Source organism: Arachis hypogaea, chromosome 18 (genome assembly GCF_003086295.3).
Source record: "Arachis hypogaea cultivar Tifrunner chromosome 18, arahy.Tifrunner.gnm2.J5K5, whole genome shotgun sequence".
Taxonomy (NCBI): domain Eukaryota; kingdom Viridiplantae; phylum Streptophyta; class Magnoliopsida; order Fabales; family Fabaceae; genus Arachis; species Arachis hypogaea.
In genome coordinates this window covers 119,153,633-119,180,424 of record NC_092053.1, presented here as the reverse complement: position 1 = coordinate 119,180,424, position 26,792 = coordinate 119,153,633, and the positions used below count along the sequence as shown (strand labels likewise).

The 26,792-nt window shown below is 31.8% G+C and overlaps 1 protein-coding gene and 1 non-coding gene across 4 annotated transcripts; one reads left to right on the top strand and one right to left on the bottom strand.

The window, feature by feature from the left end:
• The first annotated feature begins 5,626 nt into the window (after nt 1–5,626).
• On the top strand, nt 5,627–12,501 carry LOC112773196 (naringenin 8-dimethylallyltransferase 2, chloroplastic-like). Of its 3 annotated transcripts, none has more exons than XR_011875878.1 (13): nt 5,627–5,790; nt 6,148–6,198; nt 6,486–6,757; nt 6,878–6,961; nt 7,554–7,628; nt 7,762–7,845; nt 8,625–8,714; nt 9,711–9,812; nt 9,966–10,058; nt 10,173–10,244; nt 10,547–10,642; nt 11,644–11,970; nt 12,233–12,501. XR_011875878.1 is itself a non-coding variant. In XM_025818260.2 (13 exons), exons 1-13 carry the CDS (start codon nt 5,742–5,744, stop codon nt 12,272–12,274), a joined length of 1,215 nt encoding a protein of 404 aa, XP_025674045.1. In that variant the 5' UTR covers nt 5,627–5,741; the 3' UTR covers nt 12,275–12,501. The 3 variants fall into 3 exon arrangements, 2 of the variants coding, with proteins under 2 accessions (XP_025674045.1, XP_025674046.1); XM_025818260.2 differs by having other exon boundaries at nt 11,866–11,970; XM_025818261.2 differs by lacking the exon at nt 11,644–11,970.
• A 13,788-nt stretch (nt 12,502–26,289) lies between these two features.
• On the bottom strand, nt 26,290–26,397 carry LOC112774122 (small nucleolar RNA R71). Its single transcript, XR_003188625.1, has one exon. It is a non-coding gene; the product is annotated as a small nucleolar RNA R71 (small nucleolar RNA).
• Between the last annotated feature and the right edge of the window lie 395 nt (nt 26,398–26,792).

Sequence of the window (26,792 nt, the reverse complement as noted above, 5' to 3'; positions counted from 1 at the left end):
ATTCAAAAACTACCATTTTAACCCTGGAAATAATGACAGTTTGAACTGCCATTTTAACCTATTCAAAAACCGCTGTTTTAACCCAGGGAATTGTGGCGGTTTTCAGAAAACTGCCGTAATAACCAGAATGGCGCCTAGAATTACATCGCTTTACGAAACCGCCATTATTGGTAATAATAGCGGTTCAAACCGCCGTAAATACCAAAAAAACCGCCGTTTTTACCAAAATTTTTTGTAGTGTTAGGAGCTATTGATAGTGGAGATCTTTGTCTTTAGGGCTTTAATTTATTTTGGATATATGTATATATGTAGATACTTTTATCTCCACTGCTTATGTATTTGATATATTAACTTCCTCTTATGGGTTATTTTGGAGAAATAGGTTCTGTAACTCTGTATTTTGGGCTTATTTTGGGTTCTCTTATATATATGTATATATACTTATGTGCTCAGTCCGGTTTATCTTCGCGAGCCGAGTCTTGAGATTTGATGTTTGTGCCTTGAAACTCTCTTTCGGTTATATCCATGTTAGTTTCTCTTATCTCTTTCCGTTTATCGTTTACGTCTCGTGAGTGTTGCACTTTTCATTCTACCGTTTTCGATTTTAACTTTTTTTCAAAGGCTCCTAGAATAAATCTTCTTCAACTCTATATATATATATATATATATATATATATATATATATATATATATATATATATATATATATATATAAGTTTATATCCTAGGTGTAAAGTTTTGTGTGATACGGTGTTACAACAAACGAAAAAGGAAGAAAGGAGATTTGGAGGAGAAAAAAATTGAAAGCGACAAACTGAATAGCCCCGCCGTTTATATAGTCGGCCGAATTCAACGTGAAGTTTGCTGGAAGTGAGGCGAACTTGACTTCATATACATAATGAAATTCGCCGGGAATGCGATAAACTTGCCCTAAACTCCAAAACAAAATATATCTCTGAATTCAAAATTTAAATAATTTAACTTTGGAAATACATTTACTTATTCCAGGAAAAAATCCAAAAGTCTTATCAAATGACTTTTGGTGTGTTCATAGCTACGCATACTGCACGTCGTACACCACCCAATCACAACACGTTTTTTTAGCCAAAATATTATATCACCATCCCTATCCTATCCTTAATTATAGCTAAATCCACACATCTATTCCTTGCCTTTATAATTCGCATTCGCTAATGAGAAAGTATAAAAAAATAATGATGATAGTAAAAAATATGAATAATAAATTAAAAAAAATAAATTAAATTAAAAATTATTTTTTTATTATTTAATTTTAAATTTTAAAATTTTAAAAATTAAGATTAACAATTAAACAGATTCTTAATCAATACATCTATTTGTGATGTTTAATTCTTCTGTCATAGGCATTAAACACTTGCAGGATTTTAAGGTTGTAATGGAGTCTTTGATGCTATTGAGAACAAAATTAGAGAGAAAGCTTTTTGTTTTGGGGATGAGGTTGTTTTCGGAATATTTTTCCATCATCTCTAATAAGGGTGGTAAAATGGGTCGAACTCATTGGGTCGATCCGCTAAACCCATTGGGTCGATCCGCTAAACCCGCTAAAAAGGGCGGGTCGGACTAGGATTTGAAGCCTGCCGAATTAAAAAAATTCGACAAATTCGTACCGTCAAATTGACGGGTTTTGGTGGGACGGAGCGAGTTAGTCCGTTGGGTCGAAATTTTTTTTATTTTTTATTAAATAAAAGAGTGATTACTATTATAAAATTAATAATTATAGAATTTTCAAACACTTTTTTTTTATTTTTTGTTTTTATTCTTCTTTTAGTTATTATCTTTATTTATTTTATTTTACAATTTTGTATATATGTTCAAATTATGTGACTTATTTTTTAAAATAAAGATGGTTCTATTGACAAATATTATTTTGAACAATTTTATTGAAGTTAAAAATTAAAAAAAATATAGTAAAAAAAATTATATTATAATTTGACTATTTTTTATTTGTATTTGATTTTTTAATTTTTTTTTGTTAATTTTAATGAATTTTATTTAAAAAAAAAGAATCAAGCGGGCTAGCCCGTCAATCCGCCATAAAACGGGATGGGCTAGCATTTTGAACCCATCTTAGTTGGCGGGGCGGGTCGGACCGCTTTGCCACCCTTATCTCTAAAATCTCTCCGGTGCAGCAAAGAGAAGCCACGTTGGAAAGGGACAAGTCGATTTTGACACTGTAGCAGAACTTCGTAGCCAATTCAAAAGCCTCAGAATCGCCGGGAAACTTTGTAACCGCTGCCTCACCCTGCGCCGCTATTCGCTGCAGCCCTTGTCGACGGTCTTGCACCCCATGCCGATATCGTTGCAGCCTGCTGACCGCACACCGTTGTCCCTCCACAGCCCATGCAGACACAGCCGTAAAGAGCAACTTCACTCATCGCCGTCGTTGTTTCACTGGACACCCACATTAATGTGTTTGGGTTTGTATACGTTAGTTTTTGTTCCATTAATGGATTCCTCAATTGTTGAAGAAGGTTCTACAGCCCCATCCTCCTACATCAGTGATCATTATGCTCACTCAGATAGTAATATTGTGGATGCGCAAATTTCTAACAAAGTATTTATTGGAAGTTTTATTTGCATTCGGATGTTCTTTTTACAAATAAAAAGGATGGTTGTTCTTTTGCAAATCCATTATTATATTTAATTTTACATACAAAAGAGATGGATGTTCATTTTACATATAAAAAAGAAGGATGGTTGTTCTTGTTGTAAATCTATTATTATATTTATTTTACATACAAGAGGGATGGAGGTTCATTTTACATACAAAAGGATGGTTGTTCTTGTTGCAAATCCAGTAAGGAGTTGATTGGGCAACAATGGCGTTGATAGAGTTTCTAGGAGAGGCAGCAACGGATGGTTAAAAAATTGAAAATGTAAGGTAAAAAGGTTATTTGCATAGTTGTAAGAACCGAACCGGTGATTAAACCGGTCAAACTACTGATTTATTGGTTTGTTGATTCAACCAATAAATTATTAGTTGAACAGATAGAACCGGTCCTACGTAAATAAAAAATACAAGGATAAAGTATAATTTTCGTCCCTGAAGTTTGATAAAAGTTTGAAAAATAACCCTAAATTTTATTTGTTTTAATTTTGTCCCAAAATTTTTCGATTTGCATCAAATATACCCCTTACGGCTAATTTTTCAAAAATTTAAGACCAATTTAACAACAATTTCATAAGAACAACCTTCAACACAAGCAAATCAAGCATAATTTTCATACATTATTATTAGATTGGTCTTAAATTTTTTGAAAATTTAGCTATCAAGGGTATATTTGATACAAATTGAAAACTTTTGAGATAAAATTAAAACAAAATAAAACTTAGGTGTTTTTTTTAACTTTTACCAAATTTTAGGGACAAAAAGTATACTTTACCCAAAATATAAAATAGTCAAAAGTCTAAAATTTAAAATAGATATCTTTATTAATATTTTAAAAACAATCAAATTTCAACAAATTATAATCAACAAGATATAATTCAGTTATCATTAAATAAATATATAAAATTTTAGTATTTTTTCACATAAAAATTTTCTAGTTTTGCTTTTATACTAAAATAACTATTTTTTATTTCAATAACTAACTAATTAATTTATATTTATTATATTATTTTTATTAAAAATAATATTTAACAAAAATCATATAATCATAAAAAGAATAATAATATTGTAATTAATAAAAATATTTGATATTTTTATTTATACCTGTGTAACAATATTTATATTAATAATTATGAATAATAAAAAATATAATTAATTTTAATATAAGTGAGCATAAAATTAAAATAATATTAATAAAATTATTGTATGTTTTTTTTATATAATTAATAATTAACATATAAAATAATAAAAAACAACATAATTTAATGGTAAGGAGAACATGCAATAATAAAAAAGACCAAAATTTAAATCACATCTTCAACAGGATCGATTTTTTATCAATTTTTATTAATTTTAACCGATTTTTATCGTTTTTGAGCAATTCTTATTGATTCTAATCTTTAAACGCTTATATTACTAAATTGAAGAAGATCAAATTTATCAGTTTTTTTTATCGAACCAACCAATCTGATCTAATTTTTACCATATTAGTTATTTGTCACTTGATGAAGGTGGATTTTTTTATTTTTGGTGGGCCAAAAAATCGACCAATTATTTAGGTTGTTTAAATTTTTCGTTTTATACTTAGGGAGCCGTTTTCTAAGTCAAGTTGTTTGACGATATATAACGTGTTTCTGTTTTATACTAGGTGTGGAATTTATCGACGAAAACTCAATCTCTAATCTCATCTTCAAAGTCAAACACAATACTTTTATGCCACGCTCTTATGAAACTAATTAACACATTAGAAAGGAAAGATGAATCAATACCGTTGAAACTTGCATCCACCAGATCTTGTACAATAGTAGTCAATGCCGCTATAAGCATGTTGATTCAATTATATTAAATTACACTGTCACAATCATCATTTATACCAAATCTTTGTACAAAATTGACCATGTACATTTAATTTGAAATATTTATATCAGAAGAATATTAGATGATTAATAAAATTTATTATTTTTTGTTGATACTTAATTATTAGTGTTTGAAAATATGAACTAAGCTATGTTATTAAATTAAAAACAATAAATTATTATATGTTTTGTAAAGAGAAGAACTATTAGGTGTTTATAAAACAGTGAAAATATTAAAATAATTCTAATGATATGTTTTGTGTTGTACATTTCATTTAAATAATATAGATAGATATAAATATTTTATAACGCTTTAGTTATCAATAGAAAGTTTTTTTTTATCTCTTTCGATGTATGTACTTGTACTGCTGGTGTCTTTCTGACAGAATAATTTTATTATAAAATTAAAGTGTAAACTAATTTTCTAAACTTCGAATAATCATACCTTCATATATTATTGTCACTTTTACATGTCAGCAAGACTTGTGCGCAGTAGCCGTAATCATTGTTATGACTATAGTATTAAATATCTTGGCTCCATTAGGATCATATAAATTTTTTCTTTATATAAATTTTTGAAGCCATATAAAAGTGACCTTCATCAATTTGTTTTAGCATGAGATATACGCAGAAATATATGACTTGTTCTATAAGGGAAAAATAAAAGATTCTACTTCTTTTTATTTACAGATGTTTGAAACTTTGAGTTGTCAGTAAAATTAAATAATTAAATTTTATAATTAATATTATCAATGTCCAAATCGTCGATATAATTATTCTAATTTCAAATTTTACAGTTTAACAATTATTAGGTATTTAGAATCAAAGCATAATAAACACTTGTTTCATTAAAATGCTAATCACAAGTAAAATTTTTTTTTTCTAATATTATGTTCATGTAAGAATAATCTATTAACAAATATACAATAATAATAACTATTAGAAATTCTCTGACTCAAATTCAACATATATTTTTATATGTATCATTTATACATTAATTTAATAAAAGATCATTTTATATAATTCATACATTAATTTCAGATGTTTGACTATCTCAATTTTCTTTTTTATTTATAATTTTCTTTTTAATTTATAAGTGCCGTTGTGCTCTTTAAATAGTGTAAGCATGTCTGGCTTAGGCTCAGATTACACAAAGAGATTTATTCTTCTTTTGCCCTTTTATTTTGCCTTGCTTTCTTAGAATTTCCCTTTTGTCTTCTTTTTCCATTTTAGGCTCAATGGCTTTTAGGCTTCTAGGATCATCGTTTCCTTCTCTCAACACCACCGGTATCTTTTCTTTCATCATCATCATTAGATTTACTTATTCTGTTGTTCTCTATATAATTTCACTCAATTTATAATTAATTAGGTTTTTATATTTTTATTTAATTAAATTTTTATATTACTTTTAATTTTATAATTAAATTATTTTCATGTCAAAAATATTAAAATTAATAGGTGAATAACTTTTTTCTTTTGGTTAAGTCTAATTAAGTTTATCTAATAATTTATTGGTATGAAAAAACCATCCGCATAAAATAATACAACACACTGTTATATTTTAAAATTTTCTTTTCTTCTAGTTTTATTTTATTATTCTTTTAGTTGTCTTTGTTTCCTGATAACAATTTGTGGCAATACTAGGTAGAAGCTGCTGGGAGAGTAAAAAATACAACCACAATTACTATAGCTCTGGTAAATTTATATTGATATATTCTATGGTAGCTATGATATATTGATATATTAGAATTTATAAGTTTATAAGTGTATTTGAATTTGATATTCAAAAGACTAAAATACACGTTTTAGTTCATTTCAAGAGACTAAAATAATACTCTCTTGGAATTAATGTTACAAAGATTAAATATACGATTATACATATAACATAAGATGGTTGAATAAACAAGTTTTAATAAATAAATAATGATGATATTTGAATTTTTAATGTCGGCCCCTACTAAGATATTAATTTGATTATTCAGGTTCTTTTGTAACAAAAGCTTCGTTGGATAAGAGTGAGAAATTGTCAAAAGAATATAATTTGAAGACACCACTGAAGCATAAATCCAGAGGCATATTTGAAAGAGGATCTACAATTAAAACATGTGAAAAACATGATGAAAAGAAGTACCTCATGAATGTGACACAATCATCACATGAAGCTGAACCACATTCAAAAACCATCTTCAACTCCATCATTCATGCTTTAGATGCTTTCCGCAAGTTTAGCAGATTCTACTCATTCATTGCCCTGGTTAATTTCATTCTTTTCTTCACTAAAGAAATTAAGCCTTTGAACAAAATAATAATTACTATATGCTGTTGCATCTTTTAAAAATATTGTTTATCTTTTTTCTTTTCTTTTTTTTTTCAGATAGTGGGTTCATTTTCATCATCGCTTCTTGCTGTGAACAATTTATCAGAATTATCTCCAACATTTTTCAATGGCTATTTGCAGGTGATTAAACACTGATAATTTGTATACAAATACAAAAGCAATTTAGTAATTTATTAATTACTCCATAATGTTTTTTGGTTAAATCATTCTTAAGATCTTCCTAATATCATTATTGACTAGCTAGAAGCCACTTTTGAGATTTTTTTTTCTTATCTTTTGAATTTATACGTAGCGTATACATTTTTATTTTCTCTTAAATAGTCTATATCCATATAGAACAGATGTCCTGGCCTATTTGTAATTTTGAAGGTTTCTAAATATTTATCACATCTATATATTTTTTATTTGGTATATATATATATAATATTCAAATTTTTATTTTCATAAATACTATTTATTTTATATTAAAATGTTTATAATAATATCAATTAATAAAAGCATCTGTTCAATTAAAGAAATTAATGAATCATTGCTATTAGCTTATTTATTTATTTTCAATTTTTTCAGTTTTGTCTAATGGTATTCAGTTTGTAACAACAGTTCCTAATACTTTATTTGTTTCCTTGCCCATGTTTCTTTAAAATGTGTAGTTATATCTTTCAAAGTGTTTTACTAATATTGTGATTTTTTATTCTTCTCTTTTTTTTTTAAGTATATAGCAGCTCACTTCTTCATGCATATGTACATTGTTGGAGTAAATCAATTAGCGGATCTTGAAATAGACAAGGTATGAGCTTCTAATTACCAGTATTAAATATCTTGGCCCCATTTTTCTTTATAAAAAGTATATAAAATTGAAGTATATATTGGCTTTGTGATATTTTTTAATTACTTATACTACGTTTCTTTTTTTATTGTAGATTAACAAGCCATATCTTCCTTTAGCATCAGGGAATTATTCCTTCAGAAATGGAGTTATAATTGTGACATCATTTTTACTTACAGTACGGTATCATTTGCGCATATATATATTCAGGCTTTATTTTCAAAAAATAGTATCTGTTTTATATTAAAAAGTTTATGCTATTAATTAATTTTTAAAACTATCTGTCATGAAATCAAATTTTTTTAATTTAAATTAATAAAAAAATATATAAATAATTATTTCACTAATAGTATCTGTTTTAGGTTTTTTTTTCAAAGAAAAAATTATGTAAATATTATGTGATCACTACTATTATCGACTTGGATGCCAAAATTGATCTTCAATCCGTATTAGGGAGCGGAAATTTCCATCAGTTTTTAATCTATTATAATTTATTTATTGGTTATATTTCAAGGTTAATTTGAAGAAATATATTTATAAGAAATGTTAATTAAAAAAGAAAACTGAAATAATTATATCAGACATGAATTTATTATAATAAAATATAGTTGGAGTACATAAGCTTTTTGAATATTAAATATAATCGAATCTATGTGATAGATGCTTTCTTATGATATAATATTTTTTAATTTTATTTTAATAAAAAATAAATCACTTAAAACTTGAGAAGAAATTTTCAGTTGATCACTTTTTAACAAGTCGGACCTATATAAACAAGTGAAACTTTGAATTCAAAGGAATAGTTTTTTATATCTTAATTAAAATATATATAATTTTATCACATAATAAATAAAAGAAGAAAAGAAAAGAGAAAGAAAACAATAGTTGTCAAAAAGAGGAGTTGATGGTTGATTTCTTAGGTATACTTTCTTCAACGTTAATATATTTTTTGTGCAGAGCTTTGGAGTTGGATGGATCATAGGGTCAAAGCCATTGCTTTGGGCTCTTTTCGGCAGTTTCTTTCTTATGTCGGCTTATTCAATTAATGTGAGTTCTATTGAATTAACTTTTAGATTTATTTATATATTTTTTTTAAGAAATAATGCAACTTATAGTATCTTTTTCGCAGTCCCCCCCCCCCCCAATTACTGCTTATTCTGTCGATGTGAGCTACTTTACATGTTCCTTTTAAATTTATTTTTTTAGAAATACATGCATTTTGATTAAAAAAAAACAATTTAGATAAAAAAAAATCGATTGGTAAAGAATCGATCAAAGTACGTAAAAATTTAGTCAAAGACTCAGTTAACTCGTCAAATCGATTCTTTTTAGTGGTTAATTAATTTAAAATAATAAAATATAAAAAAATTATTTTTTTAAAAATTATATTTTATGTATGAATATATTATTTTGTTATATTTGATTTAATTTCAGTTGAATCTTTAAAGTTTTAATTTTACCGCTTCAATGATGAATTTGATTTTTAGAACATTGCTTAAAATATTATGGTGCCTGATATATATATATATATATATATATATATATATATATATATATATATATATATATTGAAAGATTTTTTAATTTAAATAAAAAAGTTTTTTAAAGTATTGACGTTATATTAATTCTTCTACAAATTATTCAACTTTTTTTGAAAGGAACAAAGTATTCAAGTTGAAATAGCTAGGTATTTTTTTTTTTTTTTGGTTATAAGTAGGTGTCTAACAATTCATGATTAGTGTCAATTAGGACCAGCTTAATTTCCCTCCCCAACTGCCTATTGTATCAAGATCCGTTACAAGTTAAAAATGTCACATTATTTTCTCCCAACTTCTTGTTTCATAGGATGGTAAGATATAGTTGAGAGGTTGTATAAATCCTTCTAACTTGACTGTCTTATAAATTATCTGGTGGAAAATTTTGAGTCTATTTGGTTTAATAATTTTTTTTTTTTTTTACTTTAACTCTTTTTATATTCTTGTTATATAGTATAGATATATATTAACTCTTTTTCTATAATTAATTTTTTTTTTAACTTCGCAGTTGCCTTTATTGAGATGGAAGAAATCTACAATACTTACAGTGATGGGTAACACACTTTCTATGGTGATATCATTTAATCTTGGTCCCTTTTTTCACATGAAGGTATTATCATACTAAAACATATTACTATTTAGAAATATATAATAGCAACTTTGGATTGTACTACTCGAATACATACATGATAAACTATTTTGATTCTTACTAAGCTTTCATGGAAGTCTAATTAATGTATACCATGCTCCATGCGTGATTTAGAGTGTGCTCAAGAAGGCAGCTATCTTTCCAAGATCACTAGTTTTTGCCACTGCAGTCATGGGCCTTTTCTATGGAATTATAACGTTGGCAAAGGTAAAATTTTTTAGGTCCTCAAAATAAACATTTAATTTATACACAAGCATTTGATATTGCAAGGTATTTAGTAACCTTATCTAATAATACTATTTTGTGAAATTAATTAAATAGGATATACCTGACATCGAAGGAGACAAAATGGCAGGCCTCCGAACTTTGTCAGTACGCTTGGGTCCTAAGAAGGTATGTTATATTCTTATGTCATATGTTATTATTAGATGTCAATCACCTATAACTCAAACGGCACATCTCTTCCTTTCTGAATGAGAAATTGAATTTAAGTCTCTCTTAAGGTAAAAAAAAAAAAAAAAATTATATCATTATTAAATATTAATAAATTGTAGTTTAAATGACATTGTCTTTCTATCTAGATGAAAAGTTTAGAGTTCAAGCCTCTACTAACGTAATTTGACTAAAAAAATATCATTACTAGATTTTATTATCTTATGAATGCTTACATTATTTATTCTTTATTCCATTGTTAGGTATTCTGGTTTTGTGTTTTCCTTCTAGAAATGGCTTATGGAGTTGCTATTATGATTGGAGCATCCTCTCCTTTTCTTTGGAGCAAAATTTTTGTGGTAATATTATGGTTAATTTTGTTCTCTTGAATTTAAAGATTATTTTAATTTTTGGTTGAATTAGTAGATCAATAAATCTATTTGAAATAATAGAAGGATTGCAGTGATGAATACTAGAGCAAAGATGATATATATATATATATAGCTGAAAACGATGATGTGTGTTATTGATTATTGAATACTTCAATATATATAGAGTAGCTTAGTCTAGATTCCATTAACAGAATCAGTTGGACAGTTATAACAGAAAATAACTAAAAGCTTTCATTAATGAGGTAAAGTACCTAGCAAATTCTTATTTATTAACAACTTAATCTATTTTTTCTACATTAGGGTTCTTACTCTCTTTAAGACTAACAAAATTTGAAGTGAAAATGTGAAGTGACTCACAAAATTAGCTAGCATATTTTTTCAATAATTGAATAAAAGATATATGATCTACCATAATTTATTGAAATTCTTAGTGAAGTGTTGAAGAAAATTACCTTATCTTTTAGTAATTTCTACTAATTGCATATTAAACCTTGTAATTTTTTTAAGTAAGGGCCTTTTAATGCCTCAATTACTACATACTACATACTAGGAAAATTATAGTAGTTGTTGTACATTAAATATCATGAAACTATTCTTTCAAAAAATTTAAGCTAAAGCAATAATTTTTTTTTGGGTTTACTTTATTTTTTGTATAAGTTTTCTTTTATCTTTTTATTTATCTTATGCTATTTTTTTATTTTTGAGTTCACCAAAGATTGAATTTTAGACTTTTTAGATATAAATTTTTGATATCATTTTATAAAATCACTCTTTTAAAAAGTTTAAGTTAATAATAGGAGACAACATGAATAATTATATCTTTAATATTAAACACATATTTTATAATATTTATCTTCGATTATTAACCTTCATAAGCAAAGTCTACGTACTATTGATCATAATAATACTTCTAATTTATGCTCCATGATATTAACATAGTTTATTATATATCAATAACAAACTTACAGTCCGCTTAAGCAAGTGTCGGGGGTTCGAATCTCGCCTTGTGCATGCAGCAACCCATTGGCCAGCGGCAAACCCTTAAATGGAGCTCAGTACCGCGACGGATTAGTCCTTGACCTGCCGGGTTGGGGGATACCGTGGGAAACAAAAAAAAAAAAAAAAAAAAAAAAAAAAAAAAAAAAAAAAAATCAATAACAAACTTACTCAAGTAATTGAATTCGTTATAGGTTCTTTCTCATGCTATCATGGCTTTGTTCGTCTGGTATCGCGCTACTCTTGTAGATTTATCAAGCAAAGATTCATTGCAAGCCTTTTATATGTTTTTGTTTAAGGTAATGAACCACTCTACACAAATGAAATTATATCAGGAATTGGTTTTCAAGGTGAATAAATTTGTTTTGCCATGAATTTTATACATATAGTTCATATTTAAATAAAATAGAAAATTCGTGTGACTTTAATAATTTCTTCTAAGCATACTTATAGTTTTTGTTAATTGAGTTATAATTGGAAAATATTAGTGAATGTATATGGATACAAGTTATTAATTAGTGGTTTATCTTGTTGCTAATTTGATATTTTTTGTTTATGCAGCTTCTTTATGCGGAAAATATTCTTATGCTTTTTGTTAGATGAAGATGTAATGAGGAATTGTTGCTTAATAGATGGTGCAACCTTTGTCTTGAGAGATCTATATTTAAAGTACACCAATAAACTTTTTTTTTTTTGTGGGAATTTTCGATGGTTGATGATATTGTTGCACTATATTTTGGTGGTGTATAATTTGTCATAAGTTGACGGGTTGTTTTAAAATTTACTTGTAATTTATTTTGTGTTATTTTTCACATCTTTATTTGCGGTAAGATTTTGTATTTAGACTTTCTCCCACTTTTGTGATCGAGAGTGTTAAACTATTTATCGAAAAAAAATCTACTAAAAAATTCAACTGGATGTAATAAGAAAATTACCCTTTTTCTGAAATATTTGCAGCAATATAATTTACAATTTTAAATGTTCTAACATAATATGAGTATTTTATTCACTTTCTATCACTCTCATTTAGACTTTTAAATTTGCCGTTTCTATCATTTTTGTTTGAAATGATATCCTCAAGAATAACAATAAACTCAAACTTGTTTCGAATAAAAAAGACAATAGTTAACAAAGCATCGTCATAGGCAAAGTCCTTCCCATTCAACTCATAGACCAATCTCCATCCAGATCTTAACAATGTTGTTCACGCCAATCTTAATCTATTTTGCCATAAGCTTAAACTATATATTCTCTTAATGACAAACTTAAATCACTACAAGAAAAATATCAACTCAGCCATACATACTTTACTTTTTTAAGTTACATTTGAAAAACGTAGCCTATTCATAAAATATGCTACACTTTTCTCTGTGTTACCATTTTATAGGAGAATAGAAAACACAATTGTGACATCACTTGAAAAGTGTCTCCTTAAATATTATAAAGATCACTTATAAAGCGTAACATTATCTTAATATCTATGAGTACATTTTTTTCACCCAAAAAAGTGTTTTTCAAGAGTAACTTATTTATTATGTTTGGAGTGCGCTTTAAAAGTGTTGCCTAAAGTATCTAGGGTCAATACACCAACACTTTGTAAATTTTTTTCCCTTTTCACGAAATACACCAACGTAACCTTTCACCAAATCACCCTCACGCCGTAACCTTCACCAAATCCCTTATCTAGCTTGTTCGCGCCACTCACCCTCACCAATTCATGCCGTCACCTTTATCAAAACACCTTCACGCTGTCACCATTACATCGCCGTTACCATTTCTTCCTCTCTCCGTCGTACGAGCTTCTTCCACCACTGCCGTCGCCGCTCGCGTCGCGTCTCCCCACTGCTAAATGCTGATGAAAAATTGCACACTCTCTTTTTTTCTTTAGTTTCTTTCTTCCCACCGTTTCATTAAAAATTGGAAGAAAAAAGAAAAGAAAAACCTAATTTACTAACACTCGACACTCTACCTAACATTCCTAGTTCCTACACAATAAACCAAGAGAGATCAGACAAGAGAGAACCGGATCGTCGCTAGTGGTTTACCTCCTGCGTCCGCGTCTCTTCTGTTTCTACCGCAGCTGGCTGTTCTTCTAGCGCATTTGAGTCCCGCTGTCAGTGTCAGTGGTTCGCCGCATCTATTCGTGCTTTGGCCTCTTCTCGCCTCTGGTCGCAGCTTTTCTCATTTGCTCGCCGCTTTTGTTTCTCTTGCTTCACTTTAGCGCCTCTGCTAAGATCTGGTGTGTTCTTTTTCTATTTTGTCTACTTAAGTTAGTTAATTAGTCAACTTAGGTATTTAGCTAAAGTAGTGGTTCATTTAGTTCTTCATTTAGCTAATTAGGTTGATTTAGTTCTTGTTTTAGCTAATTAGTTCATTGGTTGATTGAGCTGCTAGTTCATTAATTTGTTCATTTAGTTGTATTTCACTTTTAAAGTTTTTTAATCACAAACACCAGCGCAAGAACAAACATCAACTCCTAATATAAGGCTTTTAAATTTTTATTTAAGTTTTTTTTATAGATTTATATGTTTATTTAATTGTGACTTGGTAAAAAATGTAAAATTCGGTTAATTAATGACTAATTAATCCATAAATTAAAATTTATTCTAGAAAATTAGAAATATGATTTTTTTATGGCTTAATATGATAGAGGAAATTAAAACAAGAATTTTGACACCAATTTTAAAGAAATCGGCCCAAGATTTGACCGAACGGGTTAAACCGGGCCAATCGGACCCATATTGGGCCCTTGGCCCAACCAAACTCAACCTAAAACCCTTATTCAGCACTCTCTCTCCTCTCTTAAACCCCAAAAAGCTGAAATTGCAAGGAAAGGGGGAAGAACATTCTTCCAAAGTTCTCACCCTTACTTGATCTTTAAATCACCATAACTTTTGATCTGGAGCTCCGAGTGCCGCACTGTTTGCGGCCATGCATTCACCGCGTCAAGCTCTACAAAACCCACAACTTTGTTCTTGAGGTAAGCCATAATTTTCTCTCTGAAATCCCAGCCTTAATTTCGAAATTTTGGGTGAAAATGTTGAGATTTGTGAGCTTTTGATGTTATAGGATCCAACTAGCTTGAAGGAGAGGATTAATCTTGTCTCCTTGATCTTTGGACGTGGTAAGATTCTCAACCCTAGTGGAATTTATTGGTTTATGATGTTTGGATATTGAGTGGGTATGTTTGAATATAGTATTGTGATTTAGGAAGTGTATATATGTGTGTTGGAGCTTGATTGAAGTCTTGGAAAGCTTGGAAAAGGACTTTTGTGTGTTAAAATCTGTTCTTGGATGTGTTGGAGCCTTGAGAGCTTGTGAAAAAATGATTTGGAGGTGTTCTGGATTGAGTGGGGAATCGGCCAAGGTATGGTTTCGGTTTCCTGTATCTAAAACGTAATGTGGTGTGAAAAATTAGACTAGAGGTCCTAAGATAGGGTTTGAACTATTGATGTTGTTAATTGGTTGAGATGAAATGTGCGGTTATGTATGGGATTAATGAATTTTGATATTTTGAAGGTATGATGCATGAAAGGTATGCATGTTGTGATATATGCTTAATGATTGGTTGAGATTGAATTGTGGGTGAAACCATGTTGATGGTAAGGATGATATTGATTGTATGTGTTGATGGTTGATGAAAATGGTATTGTTAGAAATTGGGATGAGGAAGGATATATGACATGATATTGTGTTTGAAATTGAGTTATTTGATTGAGATTGGTTAAAATGGTGGGATGGTGGATTGTGAATTTGATAAAAATGTTAACAAATGAATTGAGGAGGCTTAAGGTTTATTTTTTGTAAGTTTTGGTTGGTTTCGAAAAAGATTGGAATTGGTTTGCTTTGAAAATGGAATTTTGTGGGTTTGTATGAAAATGTGGTTTTTGGGTCTACTTTGACGGAGCATAACTTGGTCTCCAGATCCTCGATTTGTGTCAAACTTATTTAGAAATAAAATTGGATCCGAGATGTTTATGTCGTTTGAAGAACGGATGAAAAATGATTTGAAACGAAAGAGCTATGCCCGTCGGAAGTTTGGGGTTTGAAACTGGAATTCTGCAGCTTTTTAAACTTAGTAAAATTTTTGGCAGATCGTGTTCCCACGTGCACGCGTGGCCGACGTGCATGCGTCAATCTCAGATTTTTATTCCCCTACGCGTGCGCCTGGCTGACGCGTACGCGTCGATGTATGGATCCAAGTGCCCAGTAGAAAATCCAGAGAGTTGCGCTGGTATTGTGCTGGTTTTGTGCGAGGAGCACAAAACGCACCCACGCGTACGCGTGGCTGACACGCACGTGTCACTTGATCTCTCTGCTTCCCATGTGTACGCATGGGTAACGCTCACGCGTCATTCTACTTTTTCAGCCTTCCACGCGTGCGCATGGACGACGCGCATGCGTGGCCCCATTTTCATCAAAATCTGATTTTTGAGTTTTCAAAGTCGAATTTCAGACTTCTAAGCCTCCATTCATACCCCCTTATGTCCTAAATCCTTATGGTATGCCTAGCGACGGGAAGAAGCTAGGAAATGTGGTAACTTGTGGATGAAGTAAGGGAAGAATTAATGATGGATGATGATCAAAGATAACTGTGTGAGATACGGAGGATGATGGTGGAAGTGCTTTATATGCCATGAGCCGAAGGGCTGTAATTGTTAATAAATTGGCTAGTTATGGATTGTATTATGAGTTGAATGGCTGAGTTATTGCCGAATTATGGCTGAGCTATTATTGAGTTATGGCTGAGTATGATTGCATATAGGCTTATTGAATGAAATGTGAATATTGTACTTTCACTATCTGAGATACGAGTTTCCCTGGGTGAAAGTAGTGGCTAGCCACCATGTGCCCTAGGTGGAGACTCGATACTCTGCTGACCCTATGTCGTAAGTATGACCGGACACTGTGAAAGTTTCAGATGAGCTCGCCTCCGTGGATAAACACCAGTGTAGGTGTTGTGTATATGTATTGATAATTATGATTGAGAATAACTCGAGTTGGGGATGCATGATGAATCCATATTTTATGGTATTTATTTGCTTTAATTAGGTGGATTTCATTGACTTTTCTTGCATTTATCCATTGAAATAGCATAGTTTCATGATGTCTTCCTAATTTGTGTTTGAACGTGAAAACATGCTCTTTAGGCCTTTTTATTGCTAAATTTTATTTACTTTGATCCCATTTAGTGCCTTGATATATTTGTCAAGTGATTTCAGGTTTTCAAAGCAAGTTTAGGGTGAAGGAATGAAGAAAGAGCATCCAAAAGGGGAGAAATCATGAAGAAAATGGAATTTGGAAGTTGCTGCAAAGATGCGTACGCACCAAATGTCGTGCGTACGCACGACGGAAATTTTGCGCAACTGTGCGTACGCACGACTGCATGCACGTGAGGTCATTAATTGCAAATCACTGGAGGCGATTTTTTGGGCTTCCAAAGCCCAATCCAACTCATTTCTGAAGCTATTTCAAGCCAAAGTGAAGAAGGATGAAGGGGAAGCACTTATGTTTAGGTTTTTACATGTTTTTGTTAGTTTTCTAGAGAGAGAAGCTCCCCCTTCTCTCTAGAATTAGGGTTTTTATCTTTATTCTCTCTTTAATTTCTCTCTTCAATTCTTGTTTTATTGTAGTTTCATTTATATTTTCATGTTTTATTGCCTTTAATCTTTTAGTTTCCTTTGTTAACTTCACTTTCATGCCACTTTAGTCTTATGAACATTCTTGTTACTTTTAATTTCATTTAATGCAATTTTGATGTTTTATGTTTCTTTAATGCTTATTTGAGTTGTTATTATCATTTTATTGCAATTGATAGTTATAGAATTTATTTTTATTGCAATTTATGATATTTTTTCTTTTATACATGTTAGGTGTTTGATAAAATGTCTCCTCTAATTTTTGTATAATTTTTCATACTCTTGGTTTGGAATTGGGTAATTAGGTGAACTTGAGTCATAGATGTCCATTCAATATTGTGATTAGGATTCTTAGTTGGTTTGGTTTCCACTAACGCTAGTCTTTCACTAAGTTAATTAGTGAGTTAATTAGGACTTGTGGATTGAGATCAATTATGCCCTTTTGACTTATTCTCGATGTTAGGATAGACTAATTGGGATTAATTCTTAGCAATTACCATGTTTGTGGTCTATGATTATGATAGGAATCCTTAATTCCCAATCCTTGCCAAGAGTCCTTTTTGCCACTTGAATTCCATTTTTGATTTACTTGCTTTGAGCTTTAATTCCCTTGCATGCTTATTTACTTTCTTGCCTTCTAATTTTCTTGTCACTTGCAATTAAAACCCCATTGTCTCATAGTCAATAATATGACACTTAATTGCGATTCCTAGGAAGAACGACCCGGGAGTTAAATACTCTTGGTTATTTGATTTGAATTGTGATTTATTCTTTGATTTAAAATTTGATTGTGAGAGTTAATTGTTGGTTTGGACTATGCTATTAACGAAGTGATTCTTATTTTGATTGATTCTAAACCGACAATAATTCTTTCATCAATGCACGACAGAGGGACAGTCCAATGGTTAGCTACCAAGACTTGTCGGGTTGGCTTTATAACCGACAGATGAGACTCATCAGCCACTAGGACAGGCATACATCATATGCATTATATTTGAATTGTTTGGAATGCCTAATTAACTGCATAATACTTGCTAATTGTCTAATTTTCGTATCTGCTTCCTATTTGTGCATTTTCTTGTTGATATAATTGTGTTTGTAACATCAATTTACTGATGGCGGTTGGGAGGTTTGAAGGATTTGGAAAGGGGAGTGTTAGTTAGACTGAAGATCTTTATCTAGTTGCCTGTTTCATTTATGGTTAGTCTATTTATAAGCTTTGATTTGGAAGTTCTAGGATTGCCTTTGGCGTTTTCAGGACATTACATGTTAGATATGTAGGCACTGTTACCATACTGAGAACCTCCGGTTCTCACCCATGCAGATTTTGTGGTTTTCAGATGCAGGTCGTGAGGCTCCTCGCTGAAACATGCTAGAGACTTCTGGATTAGCGAAGATCCTTACTCTCGGGACTTTATTTTGGTTTTATGTACTTACTTAGATACTTATTATCTCCACTATATACATATATATTGTTTTGACTCCTCTTAGAGGTTATTTTTGGAGAACAGGTTCTGTAACTTGTCTTTTGGGTTTCTTTTGGGTTCCTTACTTTATATATATATATATATATATATATATATATATATATATATATATATATATATATATATATATATATATATATATATATATGTATGTATGTATACTTCTATGCTCGGACCGATTATCTTCGCAAACCGGGTTTTGAGTTTTGATATTCGTATCTTTGGCACTCTCTTGTTTATATATTCGCGTTAGTTTATCCTTTATTTGTTTCGTTACGTTATCGATCGGAGTGTTGCATTTTTCAATTTAACGATTTTGTTTTTTTCCTTTTTCTACAAAGGCTCCTAGTTATAACCATTTTTCACACTACTATATATACTAAATTTTATTTTTAGAGGTCGTAATACCTTGTCGCCTCTGTTTTATGACTTAAGCATAAGGCTCTGTGTGGTAGGGTGTTACATCTTGTGCTTTTCTTGTGCTAAGGCAGGGCATAAAGCCTCAAACTGTCCGGAGAAGTAGAAGCAAAGTGCCGGGAGAGCACAGCAACCTGGTCGGGTGTTCACCACCTCAACTGTAGGTGCCGAGGGATCCGATACACTTATCCGAGGTAAATATGAAATGACTGGTAAAATTTAAAATGCTTTATTTGATTCGGGAGCAACACATTCATTCATTGCATTCGAAAAAACTAGTGAGTTAGGATTGAAGATTGTGGTTTTGGGCTACAATCTTAAGATGTATAATGCCACCCATGAAGTCATGATGACTAGGTTAGGATGTCTGCAAGTTTCATTTAGGGTTAAACAACGTGATTTTGTTCATGATTTGATTTGCTTGCTGATGACCAGTCTTGATCTTATCTTGGGGTTGGACTGGTTGTCTAAGAATCATGTCTTGTTGAACTGTTTTGAAAAATCGTTGTATTTCATGCCTGAGGGGTCGGAAGGACCAATTGTAGTGAATGGTTGTTATTTAAACTACGTGGTAGTAAACTGTTCTGGACAGGAGTGTCAGGGCATTATGCTGTTAGCTGCGAGTGTGTCAGGCGAGGAACAAAGTTTAGAGAAAATTCCAGTTGTTTGCGAATTTCCTGAGGTGTTTCCGGATGACATTGAGGAATTCCCTCCTAGCCGAGAGTTTGAATTTGCAATTGAGTTAGTACTGGGAACGGTGCCAATTTTGATTGCCCCTTACAGAATGTCGCCTTTAGAAATAGCTGAACTCAAGGCTCAGTTGGAAGACTTAATGAGTAAACGCTTTATCTGCCCTAGTGTTTCTCTGTGGGGAGCACTGGTGTTACTGGTGAAGAAGAAAGACGGGAGTATGCGGCTCTGTGTAGATTACAGGCAACTGAATAAGGTCACAATAAAGAATAAGTATCCGCTGCCGCGGATTGATGATCTCATGGATCAGTTACAAGGAGTCAGAGTTTTCTCTAAGATTGATTTGCAATCCGGCTATCACCAGATAAGGGTGAGAGATGAAGATATCCCTAAGACCCCTTTCAGGACTCGTTACGGTCATTATGAGTACACTATAACATCTTTTGGGCTGACGAATGCCCCTGCGGTGTTCATGCATTACATGAACAGAATTTTTCGTCCGTTTCTAGATAAATTTGTTGTTGTCTTCATTGATGACATACTGATTTACTCCAAGACTGAAGAAGAGCATGTAGAACACTTGAGGACCGTGTTGCAGATACTAAAGGAAAGGAAACTTTATGCGAAACTGTCCAAATGTGAATTCTGGAAAGACGAGGTGCAGTTTTTGGGACATGTAGTGAGTAAACAGGGGATAGCAATAGACCCATCTAAGGTGGAGGCGGTAATGGATTAGGGGCGACCAACCTTAGTATCTGAGATAAGGAGTTTTCTGGGTTTAGCCGGCTACTACCGGAGATTTATCAAAGGTTTTTTGCAAATAGCTTTGCCATTGACAAAGTTAACCCGTAAGGACGCGCCATTTGTTTGGACTTCTAAGTGTGAGGAGAGCTTTCACGTTGAAGCAAAAGTTGACCACCGCGCCTGTGTTGGTGTTACCTGAACCAAATGAATCATTGAGGTGTACTGTGATGCCTCACTAAAGGGTCTAGGGGACAACATCACATATCAAAGGGGGGGGAGCTCACTTAGACATATATAGTAGAAGATATAATTAGGAGTAAGAGTAGTGTAGTATAGAAAATGCTCTCTTAGGGTTTTACTTAATTTTCATTGTAGCATTGTATAGTTTCAAGTTTGATCTTGGATTTTCGTTATCTCATTGTAAGTACTCTTTAATTTCCTCTTTAATTTCACTACTCTTGTTACATTTTCCTATGGTTCAAGTTACTTTGTTAATATATGCAATTTTGGTTTCTTGATGTTTTGATTGATGAATTTAATGTTTTATGATTTCCACTTGCTTGGTTGAATGTTTATTGTTGATTTTGTGAATAGTTTAGCTATAGTTTTCCTTTTCCTTTGCAATTCCTATGATTTGGTTTTATGCCCACCAAGTGTTTGTGAAAATGCCACTTGGTAATTTTGAGTAGATTTTCACACCTTGGCATGGGAAATGAGTTCCTAGAATAATAGAGCCATAATGTCCGACATTTAGTGGTAATTCTTGGGTAGTTAGTTGGCTCTTGTTTCCATTGACGCTAGCTTTTTACTAAGAAATTAGTAAGTTAGCTAGGACTTATGGATTAAGGTCAATTATACTTGCTTGACTTACTCCTCGGTGTTAGGGGTTGACGAAGCGAGATTAACTCATCATAGTTGCCATAGTTGTGGTTATGACGATGATAGGATTCCTTAATTCTCATTCCCAAGTCAAGGCTCTTTTATGCATTTATAGCATTTTCACTAAGTTTTGATCTTGTTACCTTTTTACTTGCATTAATTTCAATTTTGATCATTTCTTAGTTCTTTTATTTCTTATTTCCTTTAATTTTTTGTTCCTTGATTCAAAACCCCCTTTTTCCTCACAACCAAGAGTGTGCATCTTAATTGCGTTGTCCGAGGGAGACGACCTGAGGTTTAATTACTCTCGGTTATTTTTATTTGAAATTTAAACTTTGATTGGGAGGATCGATTGTCGGTTTGGACTATGCTATCAACGAAATTGTTTTGTCTCAATTCTGAATTGGCATAATCCTCTCTATCACCCAGCAATGGCGCCAAAAACTTGGTGCTGAATTTACAATCCATAAACTAACTGACAAGTGTATTGAGTCGTACTAAGTAATACCTCAGGTAAGTGAGGGTCGATCCCACGAGGATTGATGGATCAAGCAACAATGATTGAGTAATTTACTTAGTTAGACAAGCAGAAAATGGTGTTTGAGAGTTCAATTACATTAAATAGTAAATTAAGAGAATTAGAAAGCAAGCAGTAAATTGATGTAAAAAATATGGGAGAAAATAGTTAAGGTTTCAAAGTTGTTTATCTTTCGGATTTCTATTTTTTACCAACTATTTTAATCATGCAATATTCAATTCATGGCAAACTATATATGACTAGACCCTAATTCCTTAGCAATTTAGTCTCCTCTAATCTAGTTAACCGCAAATTCCTTGGTCACTTAATTTCAATTAGAGGTTTAAGTCCAATTCTAGTTTATTAGCCACAAAAACCCTAATTATCCAAATATAAGAGGATTATATGTTACGTGTCCCGTTAAGTCCAGATAATTAGTAATTTAGGAGAAATTATTTTCAAGATGTTGTTCAAGTAAATTGCTTTTCCAAGGTTTACAAGAACTCAATTAGAATAAGGATTATTCTTCCGATCTACCCAAATCCGTTAGATGAAGAACGAAAACAAATTCTTAAAATTGAAATCAATACATGAATTAAAATAGAAGAGTAATAGTATCAATCTATACAATAAACAGAGCTCCTAACCTTAACAGTGGAGGTTTAGTTGCTCATAGCTCAGAAAGAAAACTAGGACTCAGAAAAATTGTAAACTGTAGAATGAGGTGCGTAAAAGAGAAGAGTGCCCGAAGGGCTAAATCTTTTTCCTTTTATATCTAATCTTAATTAATGTAAAATATATTTTCTAAAACTAAATAATATCTTTTCCTATTTGTAAATAAAATAAAAGTTTTAATCAAAATCAAAAGGCAATCTTCGAGTACTCCTTTTTGGCATGGTATCCATTCAAAACTTTAGGATTGGTGCCTAACTTGGGCTGAGCCAAGTTAGGCGCCACTATTCCCGAATGATTTGGAGTGCAATTTATTCAATGTGTATACTACTATATATCGTTGGAAAGTTATGAAAATTAGCTTTCCAATGCTACTAGAACCACGTCAATTAGACCTCTATAGCTCAAGTTATGCTCGTTGGAGTGCAATGAGGTCAGGGTTGACATCATCAACCACTTTCTTCCTTTTCTTCTACACAAACCCTGTCAAATCTATTCGAATGCTACCTGAAATAAACCAAATTGCACACGACTCAAAGTACCATTCATAGTAGCTCAAAAATACTTAAATCTTGATTAAGCTTACAAATTTGAATGCAAATTCACTAGGAAAAGATAGGAAAGATGCTCACATCAATAACTTGGCTTCTGGACCCTCAAATTTGGTGAAACTTGTTTAAAATGAAACTTGGGTCCGTGAAGTTTGGTGCGAAAAAATGATTTTTCTAAACTTAGTAGCTTTTTGGGAAGTTTTACATGCATGCGTATGCGAGAAGGTCATGTGTACGCGGGAATACGGCTCTGTCCAAAACTCTCGCATTTGGAACATTTTCACTGAGAGGACGGGAAGTAGCCATTGACAACGGTGATGCCCAACATAAAGCTTGCCATGGAAAGGAGTATGAATGATTGGAAGAAGGCAATAGGAAAGCAGAGGTTCAGGAGGAACGAAGCATCTTCATACGCTTATCTGAAATTCCAACCAAAGAATTACATAAGTATCTCTATATTTATTTTATGTTTTATTTATCTTTTAATTATCAATTCTCCATCACCATCTGAATCCACCTGACTGAGATTTACAAGGTGACCATAGCTTGCTTCAAGCAAACAATCTCCGTGGGATCGACCCTTACTCACGTAAGGTATTACTTGGACGACCCAGTGCACTTGCTGGTTAGTTATGCGGAATTGTGACAAAGTGTGATTCACGTTTAAGAGCTCCAAGTCCTTTGGTGCCATTGTTGATGATCACAATTTTGTACACCAAGTTTTTGGCGCCGTTGCCGGGGATTGTTTGAGTTTGGACAACTGACGATTCATCCTGTTGCTTAGATTAGGTAATTTTATTTTATTTTTTTTCAAAAAATTCAAAAAAATATATATTTTTCTATTTTGTTCTTCAGAGTTTTTAAGAATAAATTCTAGAGTTTCATGATGATCTGTTGAAGTCTGGCTGGTTGTGAAACCATGTCTAAATTTTTGGACCGAGGTTTCAACTTATCATCACAAGAGCTTGTTGATTTCTATCAATTTTGCTGTTGTTAGCAATGATCTGCTAAAGCTTGGCTGGCCATTGGCCATGTCTAGTATTTTGGACCGGAGCTTTCATTGAAAGCTTGGCTGGCTAGTAAGTCATGTCTAATTCCTGGACCGGAGCCTTAGACTAGCATTGCAATGATTCCTGGAACTCTTACTAAAAATTTGAACCCCTTTATTTTCTTTTCCACTCAATTTTCGAAAAATCACAAAAAAAATTATAAAATCATAAAAATAAAAAATATTTTATGTTTCTTGTTTGAGTCTAGTGTCTAATTTTAAGTTTGGTGTCAATTGCATACCTATAATTTTCGAAAATTACATGCATTATGTTCTTCATTAATCTTCAAGTTGTTCTTGATGATTTCATTGCTCTGATCTTTAAATTCTCTTGTTTTGTGTGTTTTGTTGTTTTTCATATATATTCTCAATTTGTTAGTGTCTCTTATATGAAAATTTATAAGTTTGGTGTCATGCATGCATTGTTTGTTTGATTTGAGTTCCCTAAGATTAGTTGTATTTTGATTGTTTCTCATCATTGAAAAATTCAAAAAAATTCTCAAAACTATGTCTTTTCAAGTCAATAATACAAAGAATTGAAGATTCAGAACATTCAGCAGAGGAATCAAACAGAAAAAGCTGGGCGTTCAAAACGCCCAGTGAAGAAGGAAAACTGGCGTTTAAACGCCAGCCAGGGTACCTGGCTGGGCGTTTAACGCCCAAAAAGGTAGGATTTTGGGCATTAAATGCCAGAATGGATGCCATTTTGGGCGTTTAACGCTAGGATGACACTAGAGGGAAGATTTTGTTTTTAATTCAAATCTTTTTCAAATCTTCATAATTTTTCAAAATCAAATCTTTTTCAAATCATATCTTTTCAATCATATCTCTTCAAAATCAATTTCTTTCCATTTTTTATTTTTTTCGAAAATCCTTGCTACTATTAATGATTTACTTCAAAATTTTCAAGTTGTTACTTGCCTATTAAGAAAGGATCAAATTTTAAATTTTAAGAATCATATCTTTTAATTTCTTGTTAGTCAAGTAATCAACTTTAATTTTAAAACTTTCCTTTTTTTTAAAATTGATTTTCAATCATATCTTCTCAATCATATCTTTTCAATCACATCTTTTTCAAAATTAACTCTCAATCATATCTTTTTTACTTCTAATTTCAAAATCTTTTTCAAAAATCACTTAATTTCTTTCCCAATCTTAATTTTTGAAAATCTCAATCAAATTTTCAAATTTCTTTTTATTATTTCAAAATTTTTTTAATTTATTTTCAAAAATTCTTCCCCTCTTCTCACATCCTTCTATTTAAGGGACTAACACTCCTCCTTAAGGTGCAATTCGAACTCTATCCCTCTTGATAAGTTCGAATTCTCTTCTATCTACCTCCTCCTTCTATTCTTCTTTTCCTCTGACACTTCAAGGAATCTCTATACTGTGACATAGAGGATTCCCTACTTTCTTGTTCTCTTCTATTTCATATGAGCAGGAGCAAAGACAAAGGCATACTTGTTCAAGCTGATCCTGAACCTGAAAGGACCTTGAAGAGAAAGCTAAGAGAAGCTAAAGCACAACTCTCTCTAGAGGGCCTAACAGAGCTTTTCAAAGAAGAAGAAACAATGGCAGCCGAAAACAATAATGCCAACAATGCAAGGAAGGTGCTGGGTGACTTTACTACACCTACTCCAGACTTCTATGGGAGAAGCATCTCAATCCCTGCCATTGGAGCAAACAACTTTGAGCTTAAGCCTCAATTAGTTTCTCTAATGCAACAGAATTGCAAGTTTCATGGACTTCCATTGGAAGATCCTCATCAGTTCTTAGCTGAATTCTTGCAAGTCTGTGACACTGTCAAGACCAATGGGGTTGATCCCGAGGTCTATAGACTTATGCTTTTTCCCTTTTGCTGTAAGAGACAGAGCTAGGACATGGTTGGACTCACAACCTAAAAAAAGCCTGAACTCTTGGGAAAAGCTAGTCAATGCCTTCTTGGCAAAGTTCTTTCCACCTTAAAAATTGAGCAAGCTTAGAGTGGAAGTCCAAACCTTCAGACAAAAGGAAGGTGAATCCCTCTATGAAGCTTGGGAAAGATACAAGCAATTGATCAGAAGGTGCCCTTCTGACATGCTTTCAGAATGGAATATCATAGGAATCTTCTATGATGGTCTGTCTAAACTGTCCAAGATGTCATTGGACAGCTCTGCTGGAGGATCTCTTCATCTGAAGAAGATGACTGCAGAAGCTCAGGAACTCATTGAGATGGTTGCAAATAACCAATTCATGTACACTTCTGAAAGGAATCCTGTGCATAATGGGACAACTCAGAAGAAAGGAGTTCTTGAGATTGATACTCTGAATGCCATATTGGCTCAGAATAAAATATTGACCCAACAAGTCAATATGATTTCTCAGAGTCTGTCTGGAATGCAAGCAGCAACAGGCAGTACTAAGGAAGCTTCCTCTGAAGAAGAAGCTTATGATCCTGAGAACCCAGTAATGGAAGAGGTGAATTACATGGGAGAACC